This window comes from Triturus cristatus, chromosome 4_1 (genome assembly GCF_964204655.1).
Source record: "Triturus cristatus chromosome 4_1, aTriCri1.1, whole genome shotgun sequence".
Taxonomy (NCBI): domain Eukaryota; kingdom Metazoa; phylum Chordata; class Amphibia; order Caudata; family Salamandridae; genus Triturus; species Triturus cristatus.
The window spans coordinates 651,895,628-651,908,254 of NC_140585.1; the positions used below are offsets into that span (position 1 = coordinate 651,895,628).

The 12,627-nt window shown below is 47.8% G+C and overlaps 1 protein-coding gene across 3 annotated transcripts in view; it reads right to left on the reverse strand.

Moving 5' to 3' along the window:
- Window positions 1-12,627, reverse strand: part of IRAK4 (interleukin 1 receptor associated kinase 4) — a 216,578-nt gene that overhangs the window by 144,509 nt on the left and 59,442 nt on the right. For all 3 annotated transcript variants that reach the window (XM_085653048.1, XM_085653050.1, XM_085653049.1), the window contains one exon: window positions 756-916. In XM_085653048.1, coding sequence (XP_085509174.1) covers window positions 756-916 — 161 coding nt within the window. The remainder of the gene's footprint in view (window positions 1-755; window positions 917-12,627) is intronic.

The following is a 12,627-nucleotide window of genomic DNA, read 5'->3' on the forward strand; positions in this document are numbered from 1 at the left end:
TAGGTCGGTGCGAGGGTACTTGGCGTGGCACCAAGGACAGAATTGAAATGGAGTCGGCTTCATCAGCAGAAGGCTGGACCGACACGGCTAAGCCAGAGGACCGCCCACAAACTTTTTGACCGAAGATGAAAAGTTTGTTGACCAATTCAATATGCGGAGAACAGAGAAACGTGTACGAAAACAACACTGTCGAGGGTACAGTGGATTGCAATATGGAAAATAACAATCTAACAATGGAGTTGATGCCCATGCGCACTATCACCGAAAGGAGGAGTCACCTTACCTTGTGCCTGGAAAGACTTCTTTTAAGAAAAACAACTTGCAACCATCCGGACCCAACACTAGATGGCAGGAGTATGCAAAGCATGCATATCTACAGCACACATGCCTCAAACAAAATGTTAAGGAGGTGTATTACAACAAAGTTGGTACACTTCGAAAACTTTTTTAAAGCTAATAATTTAGTGGAAATTCATGCTATCCTAGACTTGGGTGTTGCTGATGTTATTTCCTTAGTCCTGACAAAGTTTCCTTCCATTGCTGATATTTCATGTATAGGCTATTCATCAGCTAAGCTGATAGCGGAGGCATAGTTAATGGATAAAGGTTTGAACAAAATATTTTTAGTAGTCTAAAAGGGAATTCACATTACTACCCCAACTCAACAGAAACTGGAATTATGGAAGAAACTGCCAAAATATCACCTCTATTTCACAAAGTTGTGCTCATTGATAAAAGTCTTGTCAATTACTTACATTTGATAGCTTTTTCACTGCAACAACTTTTTCATTGATGTAGCCTTTATATACAACTCCAAAGCCCCCCTCACCCAGTTTATAACCTCCAGCAGACACAGGCTGTTCATTGAAGTTGCCCGTAATCCTTTTCAATTCATCAAATGAAAATCTGCGAAATTCTGAAACACAGAAAACAAAATTGTAGTTAAAAAAAATGTGTTTTGTTGTCAGTTTCAAAAGGAACAGGGGGCAGTTGTCCATTCAGTAGGCCACTGTGCTGGATATACAAACACATGTATCGTTCATGTCTGCATTTCATACATTTAGAGGGCAATGAAGATTATCTATGAAACAATAATGGGGCTGACAGGCAGCCGAAAAGGAGCGTGAACACACTGACATATTGTAGCCATACTGTTTAGCCAATGGGGGTGTACTCTAATTTAAGAAGCACTAATGTAAGCAATGGTTCATTTAATGTTCGAAGATGGCATAGTTCATAGGGATTAAGTGGGTCCTTCCCTCAAGACACCCTACTTCAAGTCTCCTCGACCTGACCACTGTGCACTTTAGCTAGTGCTACTGCACTGTGAATTTACAACATTATATTTGTTGAACTATTTTTTCAAATGAACATATAATCCAAAATCAACATAAATATTCCAATGAGTTTGATATAATGGCTCACCATCCATTTAATGTTCGATGGGTTGATGTGGGATTGCATGTTCAGGCTCTGGTCTAGTGTCATTCCAAGTGATTTGGTTGATTCCACAATGCTCGGGGTGCAGTTAAGTGCGGTGATCAAATTGGTCCATTTTTTTATAATGGCGAGCTTTTGGTGGGGGATATTAGGAGGAATTCTGTTTTTTTTTTTGTCAAACATATGTTTATTAGGTTTTTACAAACAACATCATAAAACAATGCTAGCCAGGCACCCCTCGCAGGGGGAAACGCTGAATACAATGAGATTATGAGTAGCTAACAACACATTACATCCATTATCAGTCCAATCCCGGTATCACTGGACTGCTAAAAGAGAGTCACAGTTTCTCACTCTAACGGGATATGGGCAAGATCTGTAATAGCATGAAATGAGAACCAACAGACCTGAGTACGTCTCATCTTTCCGTTGCGATGGAAAGCATCTGAACTTCCTCGTCAGGAGAGGCCACCTGGTCAGCTTATAGCGGTGCAGATACGAACCCCAACCTGGGGATAACAAAAATAAAAACAACCCCCCCCCCCCCCCCACACCCTCCCCCCGACAATGGTGACGGCCGCGTTCAAGCGACTAGCCTGACAAAGGCCGAGTGAGACCAGTTTAGAGTTGGAAAAGATGAAGAGCTCTGATGGATGAAGGGCATACAGCAGATGGAAGACCTTGTGAGAGGAAGGCAACCAGGGGACCCCATTTAAATTCAAAGTTCTTAAAATCATCCCGAAAGATGTCTGACATTCGTTCCATACTGAGCAGTTTCCATAGTCTAGAGTACCACAAGGAGATCGCAGGTGCCGCCCTCTGTTTCCAAGCGGCTGCCAAGGTGACCTTCGCTGCACCTATGCACAACCACATGATGGTTTTGTCTGCTCGAGTCTGATGTTCTAGGGCCGGTGCACGTAAACCCAGAAGGACACCCGCCTTGGTAGTAGGGATAGGATAACCTAACATATCCTTAATGTGGGCAAGTACTTCTTCCCAGAAGGGGCGGATAGACGGGCAATCCCACCAGATATGTTGGAAGTCTCCCAATAATCCGCACCCTCCCCAGCATCTGTCAGAAGCACAGGGGAAGATTTGTTTGAGCCTAGAGGGGTGAAGATAACAGTCCATCATGGTCTTTAAGTGGGCTTCCCGTAGATCGGAGGAGTGATTGAATCGTGATATGTCAGCCCAGAGATGGCCCCATTCAGTGTCCGAAATACCGCGTTGTAAAATGTTCTCCCACATGGACATGTACCGTGGTCTCGGGGAAACTGTAGTGGTGAGTAGGAGTTTATATATAAACGAAATCGCCCCCTTGATAGTTGAGGTCTTAGTAAGAAAGGATTCAAATTGCGTGAGGGGGCGGGTAGCAGCGTCACATACCTGCGGCGTTAGGGCCCAGGGCATCAGTTGCGCATAGTGGTATCGCTCTGTGGTGTCTAGCGCATAGTCTCGCTGACAAGTGTCAAAAGTTAGGGGATCACAGTTATGAAAAAGGTGTGTCAAAGCTAGGCATCCTCCAACCCTCCAGGCATCAAAGGGACCCTCCTGAATACCCAGTGGAAACCCTGGGTTAAAATGAAGTGGTGTAAATGGTGAAGGGAAAGTGGTCCACTTCTACTCTCCCGCTACCGTGTCCCAGACTTTCAGCGTAGTGCGTGTGGGCGTAGCAATGTAGGCATTTTTGGACCGGTCTTTTTTGGAGCGCCCAGACCAAATGTTTGTTGGACTCCCCTTTTGACCACTCAACCAGAACTTGCAACTGCGCTGCCTTGCAATATAACTGAATGTCTGGGAGACCAACTCCCCCCTCTCCGCGAGGGCGACGCAAAAGATTAAAGGTGAAACGGGCTCGCCCCCCCGCCAGATGAAGTGAAGGATCATTGTCTTAACCCGGCGGAAGAAGTCTCTCTCTGGTTCTATGGGTAAGGCCTGGAAGAGGTAAAGGAGCTTAGGAAGGAGTGTCATTTTTACTGCATGTATCCTGCCAAGCCAAGACAGGAAAAGGGGCTTCCATTTTGCAAGTACGGCTTGTATGCGAGAGAGAATGGGAGGAAAATTAGCCGCGTAGAGCCTATCTATTGTCAGAGTCAAACATACCCCCAGATATTGGATGGAAGAGGAAGCCCATGCGAGAGGAGTAAGAGGTTTTAACCTGTGAACCTCTTGTAGCGGCAGTGTGAGGTTGAGGATATAAGATTTTCAAAAATGTATTTTAAAGCCTGCAACTAATTCATAACGTTCCAGTTCGGTCTGTAGGGCTGGAAGAGAGGTGGCAGGGTCGTAAAGCGACAAGAGGACATCGTCTGCAAAGAGGGAAATTTTATGGGGCTCCCCAGCGAATGGTATGCCCCGAATATTGGAATTCTCTCTGATTGCTAATGCTAGGGGTTCAATGCTAAGAGCGAAAAGTAGGGGCGAGAGGGGACAACCCTGTCTGGTGCCCCTAGAATGGAAGAAGGTTTGAGCACGTCCCGTTGACTACTACCCTAGAGCAAGGTTGCCGGTAATTAGCTCTAAGCATGGATAGGAATTTAGACGAGAAGCCGAACGCCTTCAGGGTGTGGAATAGAAAAGCCCAGTTAACCCGATCAAAGGCTTCCTCAGCGTCGACACCCACCAACACAGCAGGTATCCGATGTCTGTTGGCCTTTTCAATGAGGTGAATAATTCTACGAGTGTTATCATGAGTTTGCCGCCCTTTAATGAAGCCCGACTGATCGGGGTGCACGAGGTCAGGCATGAGGTCATTCAGTCGCTTAGCGATGATGGAGGAATACAATTTCGCATCAAGATTTAAAAGCACAATAGGGCGATAAGAGGCACAGTGCAGGGGATCATTCCCGGGTTTCGGGATCACTGAAATCATAGCCTCAGTCATGGAGGTAGGGGAGTCACCTTCCTCAGCCATCTGGTTATAGAGCTGCGTAAGGTAAGGGCAGATGGCTGGGGCAAAGGTTTTGTAAAAAAGAGCGGTAAAGCCATTCGGACCCGGGGCCTTATGGGGCTTGAGGGCTTTAATTGCAAGTGCGACTTCGTCATGTGAAATGGGAGCGGAGAGTCGCTCATTCCATTCAGAAGAAACCTGAGGTAGGGGCAGTGTTCGGAGGTAGTTCTGTTGGAAGTTTCCATCCAGGTCGTCCCCAGAGTAAAGGGTGCCATAAAATGTCCCAAAAAGATCTGCCTTGTCCTCGTCCCTATGAGTAACCTCTCCATTAGGCCCAATAATACCCCCTATGTATTCTCTCTCTCGCTTATCACTTAACTGCCTGGCAAGGTGTTTACCAATTTTGTTGCCCTGCGAGTAAGCCAAGTGGCGGAGTTTAAGAAGGGTGAGCTCAGCCCTGTTATTATAAATGGCACATAGCTTGCCGCGGAGCGCTGTTAGGTTGCGAAGAGTGTGCCGGGTGGAATGCAATTTGTGGGCATTTTCAACAGCGGTCAACTCCTGCTCCAGTTGCTCCCGCTCTCTCGCACGTTGCGCATTTAGCGCTGAGTTAATAGCAATGCACCTTCCACGGAAGACGGCTTTAAATGTGTCCCAGGTGATAAACCCCGATGTATCCTCCGGCTTGTTAACGGCGAAAAATTCCGTGATGGTATCTCTAAGCGAGGCACAAGAAGCCTTGTCCCGCGTCAGCGAAGCCGGGAGGTACCATCTGGGCTCTACTGGAGTGCCGCCAGACCAAGACATGCAAATAGAGAATAAACTATGATCGGACACTGATAGGGGGAATATTTTAGCTTCCTGGAGAGAACCCAACAGAGACTGGCTAATAAAGATATAGTCGAGCCTGGAGTAAGTGCGATGAACATGGGAATAAAAGGTAAAATCGCAAGTGTGGGGGTAAAGAGTGGGCCAAGAGTCTAGCAAGCCCAGGTCCTGAATGCGTTGTTGGATATCTAAGGAAAAGGAGCCCATATCCGAGCGCTGTGCGTGGGTGCTGTCCAGGTCTCTGTGCCAGGTCAGATTAAAGTCGCCCATGAGGATTACCTGACCATCTACAAAATCCAGCAATTTCCCCAGTAGAGTATGTAGGATCAGTGTCTGCCCAGAATTGGGGGCATATAGTGTGACAAAGGTGCAATTTTTCCCTCTCAAACGACCCTTTACCATGAGCCAGCGGCCCTCCTTATCGCTAAGGACACCCAGGGGCTGGAATTGTATGGTAGAGCGTAAGGGCTGAAGATCTATAGATTAAGGGGTATTGTTTGTGCTTAAGCAGTGTATCTTCAGCCCTGGCTAGGTGTGTTTCCTGGAGCGCCACGACATCCAAATGGTGGTCGATGATGTACTTCCAAACCTTTTGTCGCTTTTGAGGGGAATTAAGGCCCCTGACATTCCAAGTTCCGAAGGTCAGTGTCATAATAGAAATGGGTGACGTGGTCTCTCTATGGGAGCCCCTCCCAATGGGGTACTCACGGGCCAAAGCCGCCCCTCCCAGTCATCCACCAACTCAGAAACTACAAACAGCTCACTAGCGCTACATGCTACAAAGCCGCCACCATGTCCCCCCTCCCACCCCAAAACCCCCAGAAACAAGGAAACACCCATAACTGAAGAGTAAGTCCACAACTCGTTAACAGAGTTCTGCTGGGAGCATGAAGCCCCCACGGATACTAAGGGGGACATCAGGTCCGAGGACCCTGCCCACGCCCGCCCCGGCAACAAACTGAAGAGACTAAAGCAGAACAATTTCAAGGTGTAAGTAAATCACAAGCACTGACATGGAACCCTCCCAACCTAGAGGCACTAACAGATCGCCTGCACATTGGAAAAAAAACAAATTCAAGCATCATATAAACCCCAGCAGTACAGGTCCAGTGCATTTAGCGAGACTACGCATACAAATGGTGCCCCCTGACCTACAAAGAGCTGGTGACCAACCCCAAACCAAGGCACCCTTCTTACGGTTAGAGAGAAGGCAGTTCGCAGTAGTCCGAGCCCCCTCTGCGCCTCCGGGGCCCCAGGCGCCATGGTCCAGCAGTTCTGGTCGGTGAGCAACCTGTGCAGCCGCTTGAATGCAAGAGCAACCCCAGCTCTCCGCCCCATCCATCCCGAGCTCCGGGAGACCCCACGGGCGAAGAAGGGAGAAGATCCAACAGCCCCACAGTGGACCCCAGCCGGTCAGCGTCGGCCCCTGCGGGAAGCCACTGACCACCCAGAGGTCGCCGGAGCGCCCCGAGAACGGTCACCAGCAGCGGTACGCACCAGGCTCGAGTCATCCATCGCGATGCCCAGTAGCTTCAGCCTCTCCTTCAGGTCGGTAATTTGCCGGCGCTTGTTCTTGTACTCAAAGCTGATGCCGAATGGATACGTCCATCTATAATGAATGCCGTGCTCTCGTAGTCTGGAAGTAATGTCTCAAACTGCTGCCTCCGCGCCAGAGTGGACGGCGCTAGATCTTGATAAACAGAACACGAGTGATTTTGAAAGGAGACGGAACCCTTTGTCCTGGCCGCCTGCAACACCGCCTCCTTGACCTTGAAGGAATGGAACTTCGCCAGAACATCATGCGGCCTCCTCTTCTCCCCAGGTTGTATGCTGCCCACGCGGTGCACCCTGTCCAGCTTGATTTTAAGGGTCTGGGGAGCCAGCACCTCCGCAAACAGACCCTCCACGAAAGCCTCCAGGTCAGGCCCCTCTGCGCCCTCCTCCAGGTCCCTAATACGTAAGTTCTCCCTCCGTGACCGATTTTCGAGGTCCTCTGCCTTGAGTAGGGACTGGTGTAGCTGCCCTTTGAGAAGGCGGACATCTTCTCGGAGATCCGTGGATAGCCGCTCGTGTTCCTGGGAGCGTGTTTCCAAGTCCAGGACTCTAGTGCCCACCGCATCAACATCCTGTTGGAGGGAGGTCAAGCGCTCAGTGAGGTCTGTCCGCAGGCGGTCTATAGAAGATTGAATGTCTTGGCATAGATCATTGCGAAGTTCCACTTTAAAATCTTGAAACATAGCCGCCATTTCCGCCTTCGTAATCGCCATGTCTGTGGCCCCTGCATCACCCCGCACCACCGGGCGCCGGTCCGGGGAAGCGAAGAAGTCGGAGACCCTACCCTTCTGCTTGCTTGATGGCTTCTTCGGCGGCATGGGGCACGGACCAGGCCGGTCCCCACCCAGCTAGCAAGGGCCGCAACGGAGACCGGGTCCTAAGATGTGGGCAAATGCGTGTGAAGAGGAAAGCGGCCGCTGGCCGGCTCCGAGGCCCCAATGCCTCAGCTCCACTCCGCGCCGGCAGCGGCCCCCGGGCGACGGCCAGACAAGGACGAAGGACTGAGGGACCAGGGGTAGTCCACTGACCACCAAGACAGGCGGTCGCGGCCTACAGTAAGCCGGGCAGCAGGGCAAGCACTCCTCGTATGTCACCAGCAGATGCCATTTTAGGGTCAGGCAAGCTCCGATGTGAAGACTTCACCGCCGGGCACCTCCAGCTTAGCCCCGTGAATGTGGCCCCCGCAGCAGACACAGACCAACAGCAGCCGCCCCAAAGCGCCACATCCCAGGCCTCAGACGTACCTCTGAACGGGGGCCGAGGGCAGGCTCATTCTCGGGGAGGCGCCGACCGCCATTTTGAGCCGCGTCGTCTCGCGGCTCACAAAGTTCAGCAGCTACCGCAGCACTCGCGGCTCACAGCGCGGCCCCACAGATGCCTCGCAGCCTCCACTGCGTGGAGATGGCCAGGGCTCCCACCAGGTGAGCGCTACACCTCGGAGATCGGGGCCGGAGCAGTGCGTGGACCGGGAGCCGGAGCGGTCTACGTCCGCACGGCCATCTTGCCCGGCCACGCCCCGAATTCTGGTTTTTTTTTTGCGTTTTTAGTTTAAGCCGATTGCTTGTTAACCACAGTATCATCGCCCTTAATGCCTCGTTCATTGTTTTGATCTCCTCCAAAGAAGAAATCTTAATGTAAATCTGAATGTCATCAGCATACAAAGATGTTGGTGAGGTGGAGTATATCTGTTAGTAGTTCCACATATAGGTTGAATAGTGAAGGGGAGAGGTTGGAGTCTTGTGGAACTCTGATCTGAATGGGGGAAGATGCGGACAGGTTATTATTCACCAGAGATCCTTGTGTTCTGTTCCTCAAGTAGGACTTGAACGATTCTAGAACGTTCCCTGAAAAACCTATCCTGTTTTCCAGACGTTTCAGCAGCATATCGTGGCTAACTGTGTTGAACATTGATGATAAGTCAAGAAGAATTAAAAGACATGTTTTGTTCTGGTCCAGAGCGAGTAATTCATTGTCTACTTTGTGCAGTATTGCCATTTCCGTACTATGATTTGGTCTAAACGCCAATTGGCAATTGTCTAGTAGTTTAAATTCAGAGGTGTGTTGACGTAGTTGTTGATGCACACTCTTTTCTATCACTTTTGCTAATAGGGGAATATTGGATACTGGACGAAAATTGTTAGGGTCTGCGGGATTCTCTGTTTTTTTTATGATGGGAATGACTTTGCCCATCTTTAGGCAGTCTGGAAAGGATCTTTAAAACAGGGAGGCATTGACTAGTGATCAACGGGGGATGATAGCCTGGTCGATGGATGGCACAAACCTTTCTGGGAGTGGATCGTTGTAATGGCCGGTGTGGTTTTGAAGATATCGTTGTGGTCATATAATTTGAAAGTAGACCATTGACCTTCATTTTTGGGTACTGACTGATGGAGTAGTGAAGCCTCCAATGTAGAAGATGCTGTCCTGAGCTCACATTCCATGGACTTGGCCTTAGATGTAAAGAACTTTGAGAATTCTTCACAGCTAACTTGAGATTTTGTTGTTTCTAGCACGGATTTGGCCATTTTGTTCGAATTATGTTTTACCAGTTCAAAGAGTTTCCGAGGTCTGTTTTTAGCATTCTCCAATTCCGTCCTGAAGAATTCTTTTTTTGATTTGAGAATATTTTTGTTGTAGGCGCTTCTGGATTTTCTTAGCAGTTTTAGTTGTGGGGATGACAGTAGTTGTCCATGGATTTTTATCTTTGGCCGGGATTCGTTTTAGTTTTAACTGAGCTATTGCGTCCATTATCTTTGACATCTTTGCATTGTAGTGCTCTGTAATTTCGCTAACGTTTATCATATTTCTGGGAGGGGGAAGATCCTTCCTAGACAGCGATGCTAGCTTCTCGTTGTCCACGCTCTTTGTGTTCCTTACCCATTGTTTAGGTTTGATTGGTTGAATGGGTTTTACTTTATTACTCCTGGAATTTGGAAAGTTATTATGTGATGATCTGACCAGTTGCAAGACACGATTGAGGTTAAGTTCACAGCTTTTTCTTTGAAGATGATCCAGTCCAGTGTGGAGCCTTTCATGTGAGTTGGAAGCGTGCAGGCTTGGACTGGGTTTTGATCTGCTAGGAAGCCTTTAATGATGTTAACCTGGATGTTGCTAGAATCATTCCTGTGGAGGTTGAAGTCCCCTAGGAATATGTCTTTGGAGTGTGGGAAGGAGTTTGCTGTGATGATCTCCATTAGGTGGTCGATAAAAGGTTCATTCTTGCCGGGTGGGTAATAGAATGCATGGACCTTGCATATTTGTTTCTCTGTATTTATTATGGAAAGTGCGAGGAATTCACATGAGCCAAGATGGTCGGAAGGTAATGGAGTAACCAAGAGCTCCAAGCAATTAATGAATGCAATACCCCTCCTTCCCCACCCTTTTCTCCAATAGCTGTCATCGACTAAACCTATTGGCTTTGCAAATGCTTGTTCTTCTGGTGATTATAGTGCTGGCATTTGGTTTCAAGGACTCTTATTCAACTCACCAATTCTTCCCACTCTGTTATTACTTCCACTCTCTTCCTGACTGTACCCTCTTCACGAATGGCGTTGCATTGAGAAATACAAAAAAATGATGGGTGGAATGATTTCGTTCATCTCAGCCACTGGTAATTACTCGGGTCACATCCCATTGTTTTTGTGCCCACTTTTCCATCTCAGAGAGGAACCTGTCAGATGTAAATCAACCTTGATCCTGCTCCAATGCAAACATTCCAGCCCAAAGCATCAGGCCAGATCCCCTCTGAACAGAAGCACCACCAACCCCAAACCGATTTTGTCCTGTTTGGGCCTCATCACTGTGGTGCCGTTTGAGTCCTATGGCACAACAAGCACGGCACTAACAAAAAAAAAAATACATATGTCTGAAAACCACCAGCTACATTAGTACAGTCGCTAAAGAAATTTGGTTCCTGAAGGATGCTGTATTTCAGACATAATAGATGCTCCAAAGCCAATTTAAAAAAGCCTATTTGAATACGGCTAATTCTAACTTTCCCCTTCGGTGGGCGACAGACACCACCATATACCTAGGAATTATTCTTCATAGAAGCAAAGAACAAATAATTTGCCTGAACTACGGGCCTGCAATGGACAAGCTGGCCTCACAAGCTTCCATGGCCGGCCGCATTGCCCTTATCAAAATGAACGTTCTCCCCCGGTTTCTATATCTATTCGTAAACATACACATCCCACTAAGGCATTCTTTTCACAGCTAAGAGGTCAACTGCTACGGTTGGTTTGGGCAGGTCAGAGGCTGCAGATAGCCTGGGATACACTTACACTCTACTACGAGCGCGGTGGATTTGCAGCCCCCGACTTTTATTTATACTATCTGGTCGCACAGGCGGAGTTCGCATATCACTGGTTTCACCCAGATGCATGCATACCTTATAACAAACCCAAACAAGATTTGTCTGATCCTAATCCTCTGGAGGCAATATTCCCAGGGTATCCGGCTGGCTCCCAATGATATCCTAACATTATCCACTACATGCTAGCGGGGAAAAAAAAAAGATTTGAGAGAGTAGTGCCTGGTTAAAGTATGAACGAATGCCCAAGCAGGTGTCTAACATATGCCCAAAACAGGAACACATGAGCCAGGGCTGTAGTTGCAACTTTTACCCTGGAGGAATGAACCTAAGACCCTCAGGATGATCGCTCTAGACCAAGGCACAACTATCTTGATGCAAAGTATACTCCATTGTGATAAGGACAGCACCTGGACAGCCTTCCCTCTCTTAACACCAGTGAATCCAACAGGGAACCGATCGTTCACCTGGCACGCCTTCATCCTATTAATGTAGAAACTAAGGGCCTGCTTAGATTCCTACTTGTGTAGCCTCTCTAGGGGGGAGGACGAGTCAATCGCAACTATCCATATTCTCTAACGGGGTGTATCGATTCAATAGAGGTATGTAATTATTGTCTAGCTGCGAGGCAAGTAAATTATTATTTAAAAAAGGTCCTTAACTTTGTGTGTTGTTTTTAAGTAAAAAAAAAAGGGTGGGGGGGAGAAGGGGGGCAGAAAAAACATAGTGAAACAGTGAAAATCTGGGACTGTATAGTGTGCCACTGGTAATTGACATAACAGGTCCTTCACCAGCCAGTGAATATTACGATTTAGAACAATACAACCATTTTCAATTGATTTTGCCTCTTGGCCTACCCAAGGGACTCTTCTCACCATTATCAAGTGGTCTTGTATTAAATGTCCAACATTGGCAGCTTGTGCTAACCAGTACTGTGCCTTGGCCATTAGTTGAGTGGTGGATTCCATTTGGGAAGCTCTAAGATGTGGGACGTAAACCAGAATTAGCACATATGGGCATGCCGAAGATGGTAAATTCAGGGACAAGGAATCACTGTTCACGTTAAGGTTGGAATGCTGCCTAATAATTATGCTGCTATTTGGGGCTGTGTGCGTGCTAGAGTTAAAATCTATAGGGCCCACCCAGTGCAAATTTTTGGAAGGAGCTACGCTCAACTGTGCGGTTTCACGTGCATTCACTATATTCTTCGGGTGAGTCTGAATTTCATGGATTAGACAGGAAGTCTGCAGACAATGCAGGAAGTCCAGCCCTTGTTGATAGACATGCCGGGATGCACATAAATAAAGAATTTGAGTTCAGAATAAGCAAACCACTTAAAACTGAATGTGCTACTATGGCGTGTGTAAGCGGGTCATTTTTTGTCAAAAAAGTTAGGTTTTTAAATTGGCTGTGCCCCCAAATGTATCAGTAGTACCCAGACTATTTGTCTGCTGCAGACTCTGAAAACACAAAATGGCGCGGATAGTCTATGAGCTTAACAACCTTCCTTAAGATTGCATCTCATAGTCCATAGTCTTGGTACTGAGACCAAGGACTACAGAAGGGACCCTCCCAATGGCCCATATGATTAGTGGTCTTGACA